Raw genomic sequence first — 16,457 nt, forward strand, 5'->3', positions numbered from 1 at the left:
TTTGGACAATGGATTGCTAACCATACTTATCTTAAATAAGGCAATCTATGTACGTTTCTGTTTTATGATTTTGAATCGTATGTTCTAGGGGAAAAAGGTACATTCCCAAAGGTAAATTTATGAGACTGAAGAAATAGGAAAGAACATTAGTGACTTTCTGAACTTCAGCTTAAAGCTGTTACACACAAACAGCTGTTTGGAAAGCAGGCTTTCCCTGAGTGCTGGCATGTGCCCGCCACCACGCTGGGCACCAGAGGCTCAGAAAGGGGGTGAGACTTGCTCAAAGATGACCAGAGACTCAAGGTGCCAGCTGAAACCAGCACCCGGCTCTGCTCACTCTCAGGTTCAGCTTCTCCTGTTTCCTTCCCTGCTGTTGATGCACCGTGTCAGCGTGTGTAGCCAGCGCTCCTGTCTCTCCACCCTCAGCTTCTCCTTTTATAAAATGGGGCCATTAATTCCAACTAGTTAATATGTCCAACACGTAGGATTATTATAAAGATTGGAGATCATGTGGTTACTGAGCCTGAAACATAAGTGTCCCTAAGTGGTGGTTATGAACTATTTTCTGTACGTGCCCATGAAACGATTTCCTTTCCAAGTCCACTTACAGCAAGAAGGAAACTAGAGAGGAGAACATGGAGGGCTTTTCAGTAGAACCTTGGTTTGTGAGCATAATTCATTCCAGAAACATGCTTGTGATCCAAAGCACATGTATATCAAAGGGAATTTCAAGAACCATTGGCTCAGTTGTGATCATGTGATGTTTGGCGTCAGGTACTACTCGTATTGCAAAACATCGCCATTTTTATCAAGTTAAAATTTATTAGAAATGTTTGTTCGTCTTGCGAAACACTCACAGAACAAGTTACTCACAATCGAAGGTGTTACTACTTCCCAAGGGTATTTGAAGAAATTTGAAGACACAGAGAAAAGGTAAAGGACTCATTCAGAGTAAAAAACAAAACAAAACAAAACAAAACAAAACAAAAAAAACAATTGTTTTAGGCAGCAAACAGGCCAAAATTCTGGTTTGTATTCTGATTTGTATTCTTTCCACCTGCCATGCCACAACGCTGCTTCAAATTAGGTAACTCTATTATCTAAAAAAATATTTTTTAATGTTTATTTATTTTTGAGAGAAAGAGAGAGAGAGTGAGAGATGGAGCATGAGTAGGGGAGGGGCAGAGAGAGGGAGACACAGAATCTGAAGCAGGCTCTAGACTCTGAGCTGTCAGCACAGAGCCCGACGCGGGGCTCGAACTCACGAACTGCGAGATCATGACCTAAGCCTAAGTCAAACGCTTAACCGACTGAGCCACCCAGGCTCCCCTAGGTGACTCTAATTATGTGGCTAAAGAAATAGAAATCTGCTTTGAAAAAACCCAGTATCGAAATAGAAATATTCATGTGTGTGATAAGGTGGGGGAGGAGGAAAGAGAGGACAGGGAGTGTGAATTATTTGCACTTTAAAAATACTTTTTCCTTATCGTGAGATTTCTTTTCATATAGATTGTTATAAAAATGCACCCCTTTCTCGAATGGAGTTAATAGTTTAAGTCCTCTCAACTTTCCCTCCTTACAGAGACTCTGTGATGCTTATTCACTGGTTTCTAAATAACTTTTTGTACAAACAAACAGAAACTACTGGCACCCTAGATACATTTCCCATGTCAACCATTGAATTCTCAGGCGTCTGTTGATCCAAAAGATCTAAACAGTTTCATAAGATCCTCTTGAAGCTGCATACATGCCAAGGATTGAGTGAAGATCATAGTTACGACCACAGGAGGAAATCCTATCATTGTGAGCAGCTTTCACAGGAACGGCTCATCAAGTATTAGCAGTAAGGTCCTGGAGGCATCGAAAACAAATCCATATGCAGGTCCTTATAAAAAATACACATTTAAATACTTCCCCCTGCATAATAGAAATCCTGCATCTCACACAGCAACATCTTTATTTTCCTACAGTATCATCTGACCTGATTTTCCTACAAAGAGAGTGAACTCTGGAGCCAGACAGGCTGGGATCCATTCTAGTTCTGCTGTGAGCCGTCTGTCAGGAGTCAGGCAAGTTCCTTGACCTTACTATGCTTCATATGTGTCATCTGCAACACAGGAATTAGCTACCTTCCAAGTTGTTATGGGGATTACAGGCATGCTATATCCATATTAGCTTTTACTGTTATTATCGCCATGCTAATAATAATCTACACACTATTTTCTGTTCAGGTGGGAATTTCAATTACTACTAAAATGTATTCCAGGAGCACCTGGGTGGCTCAGTCGGTTAAGCGTCCAACTTTGGCTCAGGTCATGATCTCACAGTTCGTGAGTTGCAGCCCCGCATCAGGCACTGCTGTCAGCCCAGAGACCGTTTGGGATCCTCTGTCCCTTTCTCTCTCTGCCCCTACCCCACTTGTGCTCTCTCTCTCTCTCTCAAAAATAAACATTAAAAAAAACCCACAGGGGCGCCTGGGTGGCTCAGTCGGTTGAGCGGCCGACTTCGGCTCAGGTCATGATCTCATGGTCCATGAGTTCAAGCCCCGCATCGCGCTCTGTGCTGACAGCTCGGAGCCTGGAGCCTGTCTCAGACTCTGTGTCTCCCTCTCTCTGACCCTCCCCCGTTCATGCTCTGTCTCTCTCTGTCTCAAAAATAAATACACATTTAAAAAAATAAATAAATAAAAATAAAAATAAAAAAACCCCACAAAGAGTAAATCTTAAATAAAACGTATTCCATACCTCACTGAGAGCACATGTAAATTTATAGATTCATTCAACACCTACCAGTCAAGGAAGAATATCCTTTTAGTCACTCAGAGGCCTAAGCAACACTTGCAGGGTTCTTCTCGGGAAGCCAGTGCTTCTCACTGGGAGAGCAGCCCTGTTTCCACCACAAGGCGCTGCCGCTGGATGGAAGGTCTCCAAGGAAGGAGGCAGGGTATGATGGAGGGCCAATCAGACCCGGGTTCAAACCTGGGTTCTACCCTTTTTTTTTTTTTTGCTGTGTGAAACCAGGAAAATTACTTCTTGTATTAGTCTGGGACTTTTTTTCTTCTTTCAGTTTCTTTTTTTTAATTAAATTTTTTGAGGTAATTGCTGATTCCCATGCAGCTGTAGAGATTCTGTAAACTGTCTCCCCAGTTTCCCCCAGTGGTAACATCTTGCCAAATTATGGTTCAGCATCACAGCGGGATATGCACGTTGATGAAGTCAACCTACAGAACAGTTCTTTTTTTTTTTTTTATTTTTTTTTTAATGTTTTACTTTATTTTTGAGACAGAGAGAGAGACAGAGTATGAACAGGGGAGGGGCAGAGAGAGGGAGACACAGAATCTGAAATGGGCTCCAGGCTCTGAGCTGTCAGCACAGAGCCCGATGCGGGGCTTGAACTCACGGACCGTGAGATCATGACCTGAGCCGAAGTCGGACGCTTAACCGACCGAGCCACCCAGGTGCCCCGACCTACAGAACAGTTCTATCACCACAGCATCCCTCATATTGCCCTTCATCCCCCTCTCTGACCCCTGCTTGGGAATAAGTTCTGTGGGCATAGGTGGGTAAATAAATACCCAGAGACGACATGGTTGGACTGCACAGCAAATGTCTGTTTAACCTCCTAAGGCACTGCCATATGGCTTTTCAAAATGGCTGTGCCATTCTGCACGCTCTCCAGCAAAATGCGAGAGTCCCAGGTGCTCTACGTCTCTGCAAGTGTTTGGCGCCATCAGTCTTTTCTTTGTTTTTAAATTGTGCTGAGAGGCACATAACATAAAATTTACTGTCTTTATCATGTTCAGTGGACAGTTGAGTGGAACTGAGTGCTTTCCTGTTGTTCTGCCATCATTACCACCAGCTTAGAGCTCTTTTCATCTTGTAAAATGGAAACTGTACCCAGTGTACAATAACTTCCCCTTCCCCCCACCCCAGCCCCTGGCGATTGTCATTCTACTTCCTGTCTCTATGGTTTTCACTACTCTAGGTACCTTTCATATTTTAGCAATTGTGAGCAATGCTGCTATTGATACAGATGCACAGATATCTCTTCGAGACCCTGACTTCAATCTTGTGGGTATACCCAGAAGTGGGATTGCTGGATCATAGGGTAGTTCTATTTTTAATTTTTTGAGGAACTACCATACCGTTTGCCACAGCAGCTGCCCCATTTTACATTCTCACCAACAGTACACAAGGGTTCCAGTTTCTCCACATCCTCACTAACATTCGTTACTTTCTTTTTTTTTTTTATTTTCTTGATGGTAGTCATTCTAGTGGGTGTGGGGTGGCATCTCACTGTGGTTTTGATTTGTGGACTGGGATCTTAGTTGCCAACCATAGAAGCCGCTTCAGCTAGTTTAAGCAGAAAGGGGTTGATTAAGAGATATTAAATAGTTTGTAGCATCTCCAGGAAAGTCAGATAGTTAGGGCTCGGGGCTGCATAGCTAGACCCCGGGGCTGCTGCTGGCGGTGCTACAGGTGGCGGGACACTACACGCAAGACTCTCCATCATTCAGGCTACTGAAGACCAGACTCCTCTCTTCCATCCAAGCCAGAAGAGGGGATTCGGGACAGCACCGCTGCTTCATGCTGCTCTCTTTCCGACTGAGACTTGTGTGAGTCTGGCTGGGAGCATCTGTACCCCGGCTGCTAAGACGCTGGGAAAGGGAGTCTGAGTTTCTGCCTCCGAGAGTCCAGATTCCTAGTGAAGGAAATTATTCCAGCATAGGAAAAGTTTTCACAGACAGCCACAAGGCATAAGAAATATATACTCTACTCCCCCACCCTGTTTATAAATAGGGATAGTCATAGCTACCTAACAGACTTGTTTTAAAGATGAACTGAGGTCCCCGAGGTAAAATGTGTAACACCATGTCTGGCACATGGCAGGTGCCAATCATGTTATCCTTCTCCTTTGTCTCAATAAAATGCAAGCTGTGAGTTACTTCCTGGGTGACATTAGGGTGTTATGTAGGCAGCTATAGGATATACTTTTAGGAACCTCAAAAGAGCTCTATGACTCCCTTAATGTCCTAGCTAATATAAAGCTCCATGTTACTATTTTCCTTAAGTTGTGATTCTTGAGAAAATGCAAATATCTGAAAAAGGAGGGCCATTAGGCTATAAATGACGTGTTAATACAAGACCACCTCATATGTTGGAAAGAATGCTCACCTGGGCATCAAGAGGTCTGAGCTCAAATCCCATCTCCTTGTAAATAACTGTGTGATCCTGAGCAACTGGTTACCCTTTCTCGGCTTTTCTCCTCTACGAGAAGGAGGGTGAGGTACCGAATCACCATCTAGCTCTTTGGAGCTATAAATGGAGGCTTTGGAGAGCAGGTTCTGATGTGGAGCAGAAAGGACAAAGCAGATGGGATGCCTGGGTGGCTTAGTCGGTTAAGCGTCCGACTTCGGCTCAGATCATGACTTTGTGGTTTGTGAGTTTGAGCCCCACGTCAGGCTCTGTGCTGACAGCTCAGAGCCTGCTTCGGATTCTGTGTCTCCCTCTCTCTCTGCCCCTCCCCTGCTCATGCTCTGTCTCTCAAAAATAAATAAACATTAAAAAAAATTTAAGGGGCACCTGGGTGGCTCAGTCGGTTGAGCGACCGACTTCGGCTCAGGCCATGAATGGTTTGTGAGTTTGAGCCCCGCGTCGGGCTCTGTGCTGACAGCTTACTCAGAGCCTGGAGGCTGCTTCTGATTCTCTGTCTCCCTGTCTCTCTATGCCCCTCCCCCACTCATGCTCTGTCTCTGTCTCAGAAATAAATAAACATAAAAAACAAATTAAAAAGAGAAAGCAGAAATATCTGTGCCCTTGAAAGATTCGAACTCCTGGGGGAAAAAAAGGACACCAAAGGACCTCAGAATGATGAGGGAGGGTGTGCTCTTTCCAGTGCCTCTGCGGCCGCTAGCAGGACTCAGTAAAAACATTAGCACAACAAGTGGCAGAAAAGTCAAGATTTTGTAGATTACCTTTTCTTCAGGCGGCCGAGGAGATGGTGGTCATTCAGACTGAGCCTGCCTACCGAAAGTCACCAACCGTCTTTCAAAATAAGAAAAGGGTCCTGCTTGGAGGACCTGGCAAGGAGAATCTCCCATGATACTACAGAAACTGGTCTGGGCTTCAAGATACCCAAGGAGGCCATCGAGGGCACCTATATTGACAAAAAATGCCCCTTTCCTGGTAATGTCTCCATCTGAGGGTGGATTCTGTCTGGTGTGGTGACCAGGATGAAGATGCATAGGACCACTGTCACCCCCCTGAAACTGTCTCCACTACATCAGAAAGTACAATCACTTTGAGAAACACCACAAGAACATGTCCATGCACCTGTCCCCCTGCTTCAGGGATGTCCAGATCAGCGACATCGTCACAGTGGGCGAGTGCCCACCCCTGAGCACGACTGTGCGCTTCAACGTGCTCAAAGTCACGAAGGCCACTGGCACCAAGAAGAAGTTCCAGAAGTTTTGAAACTTGACATCTGCCCCACACCCCTAAAGAAATAAAGTTATTTTCTCAGTCAAAAAAAGAAGAAGAAGAAGAAGAAGAAGAAGAAGAAGAAGAAGAAAAAGAAAGAAAGAAAGAAAGAAAGAGAGAGAGAGAGAGAGAGAGAGAAAGAAAGAAAGAAAGAAAGAAAGAAAGAAAGAAAGAAAGAAAGAAAGAAAGAAAAAACATTTTGTGGATTACTTAATTATCTTGAAATTCTGTCCTTATGGGCAGGGCAGACGTGGAGCCACCCTGCTAACTGGACTGTTCTATATTCCATTCCTTTGTTTTATAATCTACGTCACTCTTATCTTTGGTCTACCATGAGTGCCACAGGTTCATTTTGCCTAACTGTGACAGAAATAGTCTAAAAATATGCTTTCTGGTACATAGCAGGTACCTAACTAAAATTTGTTGAATAAAAATGCCATTTCTGGCACTTAGAAATGGGATTTAGTGCATTGGTCAGTCACTGCTATTCCATGTCCCTAACTTAGTCTGAAGAAGGATGTTCAGAAATTATAAAAATAGGTACATCATGTGAATCTAATTGGGAACACTGGTCTTTCAAACAAAAATCCCACAAGTCAGGTATAAATGGATGGGAAAAAGATTCTTTGTCGCTGTTTGTACTCAATGATAATGATGGAATGACAGTAATGGAGATTAATTGATTACTTATCGAGTAACTGTTTCCTATAACATACTGTAGATGCAAAGTTGAATTAATGTACAGTCCTTGTTCTCAGGTGTTAATTCTAGAGGTGAAGATAGAAATATCAATAATTGGAATATAGTATGGTAAGTAAGCCTTAATGAAAGCAAGTGTGAAGTGTGATATTATTTTAAAGAACCGTAAAACCTTGGTTTGCAAGCATAATTCGTTCTGGAAACATGCTTGTAATCCAAAGCATATCAAAGTGAGTTTCCCCAAAAGAAATAATGGAAGCCCAGATGATTTGTTCCACAATCCAAAGATATTCATATAAAAACGATACAGTACTGTAATACAATACAAAATAATAAAGAAAATACAAAATATAAAGAAAAACAAATTAACCCGCACTTACTTTTGAAAACCTTCATGGCTGGTGTGGGGGAGACAAGAGAGAGGAGGGTTATTGTGTAGGGTGCCTTTCACTATAACTAATGGAATCACTGCTATCTATTGGCTCAATGGAATCTTTTTCTGCATGGGGGCCATTGTATACACTTGCACGGATGTTGACTACAGTAAATTATTAATAAACTCTGTCATATTCTGTACTTAATGTAACTGGCAATAAGGCAGCAGAGGAAAGGACCTATATCTGCAGGCAGGCTGACCTAGAATGAAGCAAAGCATTCCTAAGCTTACTCTTGGATGGAAAAGCAAAGGACTGTCCATAGGTGCTTTGAAGTGACAAAAATACACTAATGGCTGTTGTAGGCACCTTCCAACATTCTGAAAAATCACTGATTTCTACAAACACCATGGCCTGAGACCTAGCATCCCACAATCCCGCAGCAAGTGACACAGAGAGAGACCCATTGGCTCAGTTGTGATCACGTGACATTCGGCGTCCCATATTATTTTGTATGGCAAGACATCACTCGTTTATCAATTTAAAATGTGTTAGAAATGTTTGCCTGTCTTGCAGAACACCTGCAGAACAAGTTACTCACAATCCAAGGTTTTACTGTGTTTGCATTTTGGAGAATTATATATGGAAAAGTGTAGAAAAGGCAACAATTTTTAAAAAAGTCTTCGTTTTCTGTGTTCTAGTGATTCCTACCATTACTATCAAGTAGATCAATTACTATCAAGATCAAGTAGAGAGTTTGATAAAGGAGAGTGTGTATGTGTAAATCTAACACACATACACACACACACACACAGTTTCAAGTTGGGAAGATAAGATTTAACTTTTAAAATAATGGGAACTACAGTATGCTTGATAAATATGAAGACTAATAAGATGGCATTGGCAAATAATCTTCAGCTTGTCTCAAAAAGAAAATTGGAACCATCTTTAAGACCCAGGTCAAATGCCACATTATACAAAAAGTCTTAAATGCCGATTTATTTTTTGACAAAGAGAGGGAGAAAGAGAGAGAGAGAGAGAGAGAGAGAGAGAGAACACGAGGATCTGAAACAGGCTCTGCGCTGACAGCAGAGAGCCAGATGTGGGGCTCAAACTCACGAACTACGAGATCATGATCTGAGCCAAAGTCAAACACTTAACCAACTGAGCCACCCAGGCGCCCCTACACAAAAACTTTAACAGATCCTCCAGCTGGAACCAATCTCTCTCCACCATGTTGCCAGTCTGCCCGGTGTTAGAGCTCTTTTGCCTATGACCATCTCAAATTAGACTGTGCGCCCACTGAGAGCATGGACTTTGTTTTGTTCATGTTTGTATCCCTCCAAGTACAGTGCGACACCCACAGTAAGTGATTGATAGGCATATGTTGAATTAAATTGAATGTTGGAAGCCTCTCTCAAAGAAGCATATGCTATAATACTGGAAACCAGAATCCACATGCATTTTCAAAGGCTGGGAAGAGTTTAAGCTAACCATGTGAATTTATGGAACCACAATGAAAAAGTAGAATGTTAGTGTCTTTTGGCTAATCGTAATTGATTAGATGACATTTTATTAATTTTAAGATATATGTCAAGAATATTAATTTATTGTTGCTTTACCAGATACTGAAAGTTTCTGTTCTAAGTTGCGCTTGTTAAAATGTAGCCATATAGAAATACTGAGAATTATATGGTAATACAAGGAAAAAGTAATTTGCAGAAGAGAGAATTCACTTAGCATTAGTTGCAGATAACTATCACATGAGTCTTTTTTATTTTTTTTTATTTTTTTTTTTTTTATTTTTTTTTTAAATTTTTTTTTTTCAACGTTTATTTATTTTTGGGACAGAGAGAGACAGAGCATGAACGGGGGAGGGGCAGAGAGAGAGGGAGACACAGAATCGGAAACAGGCTCCAGGCTCCGAGCCATCAGCCCAGAGCCCGACGCGGGGCTCGAACTCACGGACCGCGAGATCGTGACCTGGCTGAAGTCGGACGCTTAACCGACTGCGCCACCCAGGCGCCCCGAGTCTTTTTTATTAAATCTTCCTAAAAGCACTGCCTAAAGGGCCACAGTAGAATGGAGATAAAGCAATTATACCTCCTTTTGGTGCCTCTATAATTCCAACTTTACAGATACTAGAAAATTAGTTAAGGGAAAGTGACACATATAATTTATTAGGTGACACTCTTGGTATTTGCATTGTTTAGATAGCATGTTAGTCCCTCTTTGGGGGATTATATGTGAAGTGTTCCCTCCATAACAGTCTAGGTCAAATATTGCCCCTAGATGTATTATTTGCCTATTTAATGTCTTTTGGTTCCAAAGTAACCCTTCTATATATTCTGTTCTGTTATGCAGGGGCCGCAATTCTGCAAACGATATTTTCAGAATCCATTCCAGTAAGGTTGGACCAACTGGAGACACAAGGAGGAGGATGGAGAGTGGAAAATGAAAAAAAAAAACTTTCTTTCCATTTCTCTGGCTCTTCCTTATCTCCCTAGCTTCAACTTCTTTTGCCCCTTCCAGAACCCGAATTATTCCACACCTTCAGAGGTACCAGCATCAGCCCGGCAGCTCCTCTTCTCGAGGTAGGAGCCCCAACTTCCTGGGACCCTTCCTCTGAGCTCCTGATGAGCCTGTGGCAGCCGGGCAGCAGCCCCTCCACAGAGGTCAGAGCGCCAGTCTTGTGGGTCTTCTCCTCTGAGTCGCCAGGTTCTAGTGATCCCAAACTGGCCCCTTTCGTTCCTCCAGCCCTTATTGGTAGTAATTGCTTCCTGCAGCGGTTGTTCCTGGTTCCCTTCGTGTCCTATTTCTGCTTTGTCAATCCTCAAACAAGTCCACGTATTAATTCTCTAGTAAAATGGTTAGTGTTTTTTTTTTCTATTTTTTAAAAATGTTTATTCATTTTTAAGAGAGACAGAGAAGCAGAGCACAAGCAGGGGAGGGGCAGAGAGAGAGGGAGAGGGAGGAGGGAGAAGTAGACAGAGAGGGAGGGAGAATCTTAAGCAGACTCCATGCCCAGTGCAGAGCCTGACTCCGGGTGGGCGTGGGGCTTGATCTCATGGCTCTGAGACCATGACCTGAGACAAAACCAAGAGTTGGATGCTTAACCAACTGAGCCACCCAGGTGCCCCACATAAGCTATTTCTTGATTTTTTTTTTTTTTAAAAAAATTTTTTTTTTCAACGTTTTTATTTATTTTTGGGACAGAGAGAGACAGAGCATGAACGGGGGAGGGGCAGAGAGAGAGGGAGACACAGAATCGGAAACAGGCTCCAGGCTCTGAGCCATCAGCCCAGAGCCTGACGCGGGGCTCGAACTTGCGGACTGCGAGATCGTGACCTGGCTGAAGTCGGACGCTTAACCGACTGCGCCACCCAGGCGCCCCTTGATTTTTTTTTTAAAGTGTTTATTTATTTTGAGAAGAGAGAGACTTCAAGCAGGGGAGGGGCAGGGAGAGAAAATCCCAAGCAGGCTCTATGCTGTCAGCACAGAGCCTGATGCAGGGCTTGAACTCGAATTGAACTGTGAGATCATGACCTGAGCTGCAAACCAAGAGTCAGACGCTTTACTGACTGAGCCACCCAGGTGACCCATCTATTTCTTAATATTTAATTTTTAGGTATTATCCATTGATTTCCTACTATGGAAGATGAGTATCTAGATATTTTTCTACCTTATATCCATAACACCATGTCCTCTCCCACTACAAGTATGCTGTAATTTTGATTAGATTCATATTTGCTGTTAATGCTATGTCATTCAAACACTGGACATCGTTTATTTTTCTTTTCTATACACCATTTTGCTTTCCTGGAGTTAATTAACTGCCAGGTTTTTTTTTTTGTTTTTTGTTTTTTGGGGGGAGGTCAGATTTCAGTTTTAGATTAAAACAAATTTTTTTAAATGCTTTTATTTTTTTTTTCAACGTTTTTATTTATTTTTGGGACAGAGAGAGACAGAGCAAGAACGGGGGAGGGGCAGAGAGAGAGGGAGACACAGAATCGGAAACAGGCTCCAGGCTCTGAGCCATCAGCCCAGAGCCCGACGCGGGGCTCGAACTCACGGACCGCGAGATCGTGACCTGGCTGAAGTCGGACGCTTAACCGACTGCGCCACCCAGGCGCCCCCAAATGCTTTTATTTTTGAGAGACAGAGAGAGAACGAGCAGGGGAGGGAGACACAGAATCCAAAGCAGGCTCCAGGCTGCAAGCTGTCAGCACAGAGCTCGGTGCAGACTTGAACCCACAAGCTGGGAGATCATGACCTGAGCCAAAGTTGAACACTTAACTGACTGAGCCACACAGGCACTCCAGTCTTTCATAAGTTTTTGCTTAGAAACGATACCATCACTGATTGAAAGACCTTGAGGACCTTGAGAAACATCCCCTCCACCCACCTCTGATTTTAGAGGTGGTGGATAGTTCTAAATAGGCTCAGATTTATTGCCTGCTCTTTCAGCTGTCTGCTTCAGGGCCTTCTCTGACACTTAAGGAGCCTCCCTGGCCAGATGCACACAGTACACTTCAGGGGAGCATGCCCGTAATGCCCCAGCAACAACTCAACCATGAGTGGGAGTCTGTAGATAAATGCCCCAGGCACTTGTCTTTCAGGAGACCATCATGGGAGCTATCGCACAGCTTCTCAAAAGACCTGGTAGAATCAAGCTGCCATTGTCTACACAGCAAGGACTTCAATAATGTACCCTTATGTCAACATTTCCCACCTCTCCATCTCAATATTCTAAGTCCCTCACTCCCATTTTCTGGGGACTCCAAAGAAAATGATCTTACTCTCAGTTTTCTCAGTCTGTTTTAGGAGGAATCTCTTACTCTTTGCTAGGTGTCTAACTCTTAAGATACTGAGATGCATCAAGTATTTTATCAGTTTAATCTTTCTCAGTCTCTCCAGGAGTTTCTAGTATGCTGGTATGCTCTCTACGCCTGGTGTAGTGTCATCCTTGGATACCCCATCACCATCTACCAGGGATTTCCATCTCCCTCCTGTGTGGAAACCCATTTTCTGCATCTAATGTCTTCATTTTGCTTAATTTATGCCCTTATTTTTATGAAGCACATCTTCTAGTATTTCCTGAGAAAGGCTATATGGGAGGTACAGTTTTTGGGAGCTTGTACCACCAAAAATATCTTAATTTTTACCCTTAGGTTTGATTAATAATGTATTTGGATCCAGAAGTTTGGGTTGGAAATTTCTTTCTGAATTTTGAAGGCACTGCTTCTGGTAAAATTTGAAGCTATCCTGATTCTTATTCCTTGATGTATGACTTTCCCCTTTCCTTTGGAAACACAGATCTTCTCTTTGGCTCCCATGTCTCTGAAATTTCACAATGATGTGCTTTGGTACAGATTTTTTAAATCTATTGTGTCTTTTCAATCTGGGATCTGAAGTTCTTCAGTACTGGAAAAACTTCTTGAAATACTCTACTGATTTCTTCTTTGTTGTTTTTTTTTGGATAACGGGCCTCCCCGGCTATTAGTCTTAACTCCCTCCCCTTCCCCCAATGTTTCCATTTCTTTTTATTTTCTGAGAAATTTCTTCAACTTTATATTCTAAAGCTTCTACTGAATTATTCAGCTATGCTATCATATTTTCTAAGAGCTTTTTATTTTCTGAAAGCTCCTTTTTTAGTATTCTACTCTTGACTCATACTTGCAACATCTTTCAGAATATATATTTTTTCTTTTGACATTATCCTGCATAGTCTGTTGCCTCTAAGTGCTTCTTTCCCATAACTGTTTTCTCCCTTTTATGTTACAGGTTTTCCTCAGGTATTTCATATGTCTTGGTTGTTTAAAAATTATTAATATCATAGGACTATAAGGCTAACTGCAAGGTCTGGATGCATGGAGTGGAGGGCATGTTAACTATGATTTTCATGTCAGGATCTATTTAGGTCTTTCCACTTGAACTGGCCAGACTGCATAGAGAAGACTTCCAATACTGTTGGGGTGGGAAGGTCTGGCTGCCAGGATTCAGTGAGAGGAGGGCATTGGTCTCTGTATCCAGTATGTATGTAAATATTTCGTTTTGAGTAGGGTCCCCTGCCATCTATTGTATCCAGTGTCCTTCAGTCCAGGGGCCCCATTTAACATACCCAAAATAAACAGGCACACACTTGCTGAAATCATATCGATGTGCATTTTAAAAGAAAATTTACTTTATATTTTATTTGCATAACATTTTATTGTTTGCGTATTGCATAGTGAAAAGAACAGAGTCACAAGACTCACGGTCTGGCTCAACCACCAACTTGCTGTGTGAATTGGGTAAGTCTCTTAACTTTGCTAAACACTTATTTCCTCATCTGGAAAATGGAGATGATAACACTCCCTATTTTACAGAGCTGGTAAAGACTGAATGAGATCGTTCTACTGTTTTCTTCTCAAGTAACTGCTGAAGTAATCTATAGTTTGCTATTGCTAGCCTCTTGTTCATGATCTCAATGCTAGCTGTTCTCAGTAAATGTGTTAGGACAACAGGTACCAATGTGACACTTCAACTCTGAGTACTAACAATAGCAAAAGAGAAGCAAACTCAAAAATGGCCCTATCCTTTCTTATTTTCAGAATACTGGTTTTTATAATACTTGTTTATACTATCCCATCAGGAATTCAATTTCATTTAAATATTTTTTTTCTTAAACCTACTCAAAATGAATACCTACATATGTGAAAAAACCCAAGATTACACATGTAGCTGCTTTACAGTTTCCCCTGTGGTACAGTATAAGTAAAATACATATCATGGGCAGTTAAATACATCCCCCCTTACATTCGGGATGATAATATATATGAATATTAATTTATTATGCATTATCCCTAATGTAAAAAAAAAATCACAGGTATATTATACTGCTTGTCGAGAATACATACACATGGTAGTCACATCTAGACATACATACCCCTTTAACAATCCTTCAGCCATTATCAGTATCTTCTGTATGACCCCCTGCAGCTATCTATAATTGAAAACACAAAACTCCCTTTTAAGGCGATTCTGGATGATACTGTATTATAAAATACTTGTATTAAGTAAAACTGCATGTATGTACTGAACCCAAACACTCTGCCTTTAACCCCTCAAAGTACTACTCTTGGAAGGTAAACAAAATTTTTATACATTATAAAAAAATTAAGCTGCTCTGAAACCCTCCTCTGCTAAAAGTTACATACATTACACCACTCCAGCAAGAGATTAATAAATAAGGATTAAATATTCTATTTTACAAAAACATACAGAATGGCCAATGTAAAAGTGAAAGGCTTCTTTGATAATTTCTTTATCAAATTATGTTCATTAAGAAGGAATCAAACATGGTATAAAACAAGAAAACTGTCACTAAATTTATCTTTCTGAAGATAATCACGTGAGCTGTTATCTAAAAATATCATGGCACCCTTGTTACAAACATTATTTTTTTTAAAAAGACTGTGTTTCCTGGAACTAGAGGACTATTTGTCTCATAGCTTTTATTAAGCAAACTTGATATAACCACCACACAGTGGCAAGATAGAATCGCTGTTTCCAGCTACAGAAATATTGAATTCCACCTTAAAGTACAGATCACTTGAGATAGAACCCATTAAGAGCTAAAGTAAATCCTAGTGTAGTTTGTACTGAACTTAAGAGAGTTTTGCTTTCAATGGAGTATACTCATTTTCCTGTCACTGGAGATAGTTTTGGTGTTTAGTAACTATTCTCATGTCCAGCCAAGATGTACAGATTGCTGTGTGCAGTAGGATTTTCTGTTGGCCTACTTTCCAAAACGACAACCCTGCAATTAAACCAAAACAAAAGACTTAAGAGTGAAGACAGAGATTGCATGCTTCATTCAAATACTGATATCAAATCGTGAAAGAGTATCACTGTTCAAAAAGATCACAGGTGCACTGTCAAATTCTGCTCTACACATTATAGCTTAAAAACAAAACTAAGGATTGATGAATTTATGAATATGAAATATTGAAAACATTTCAGGATAGTCTCATCTTATTCCAACTAAAATCAAATTTGCTTATTTATATATGCCAATAGAAGGTAAAATAAAGCTTTTAGAATACAGCTGATTCTAGAACAACATGAGGGTTTGGGGCACTGACGCCCTGCACAGTTGAAAATCCATGCATAACTTTTAACTCCCCCCAAACTTAACTATTAATAACCTACTGGCAACTGGAAACCTTACTGATTAAACATAAACAGTTGACTGACACATATTTTGTATGTTATATGCATTATATACTATATTCTTACAATAATGTAAGCTGGAGAAAAAAGTTATTAAGAAAATCATAAGAGAAAATACATTTATAGTACTGAACTCTATTGAAAAAAGTCTGCATACAAGTGGACCCATGCAGTTCCAACCTGTGTTGTTCAAGGGTCAATGATATACACAACGAGAAGGGAATGAATGAGAATAAAACAGGATTCTACGAGATGCTCATCCAAATAGTGATTCTGTGACTAGCCTGAATTTGAAGAGCAGAGGTTCTTAATCCTTGCCTCAGGACTGATGCATATTACAATGGCCAATTTTGTTGCACTAACAACTTTTGGTGGGAAGACAGGAAGGTTAGGGGACTTTATTAGTTGCACAGGTAGACAATATGGACTTTGGAGAACAAAAACTACTAATTTTTTCCTAAGACGGCAGTTTTGGAACTTATCTTTCATTCTGATCGCAGAGACCACATAATTCCTTCTAATTTAGACTGACCAGAAATGGAGCCGAATATTTTCTGACATAAAAGCAAATGTCAGGAGGTGCATATCCCGCTGGGTTTATGCAGTAATAGTTAATGGAAGGTAACAAACCAGGAACAAATGATGAAAACAAAAGGGGTCTGAAATATGTCATGGTACTAGGGACATAAAC

General features: G+C 41.2%; 1 protein-coding gene and 1 pseudogene across 1 annotated transcript in view; one reads left to right on the plus strand and one right to left on the minus strand.

Annotated features, from left to right (window-relative positions):
* Positions 1-5,982: 5,982 nt before the first annotated feature.
* Positions 5,983-6,473, plus strand: LOC115516434 (annotated as a pseudogene).
* Positions 6,474-14,044: 7,571 nt separating this feature from the next.
* MAP4K5 (mitogen-activated protein kinase kinase kinase kinase 5) overlaps positions 14,045-16,457 on the minus strand; it is a 112,258-nt gene continuing 109,845 nt past the window's right edge. Inside the window, 1 exon segment of the mRNA XM_030319073.1 lies at positions 14,045-15,353. Coding sequence (XP_030174933.1) covers positions 15,266-15,353 — 88 coding nt within the window. The 3' untranslated portion in view covers positions 14,045-15,265.

This window comes from Lynx canadensis, chromosome B3 (genome assembly GCF_007474595.2).
Source record: "Lynx canadensis isolate LIC74 chromosome B3, mLynCan4.pri.v2, whole genome shotgun sequence".
NCBI classification, from domain to species: domain Eukaryota; kingdom Metazoa; phylum Chordata; class Mammalia; order Carnivora; family Felidae; genus Lynx; species Lynx canadensis.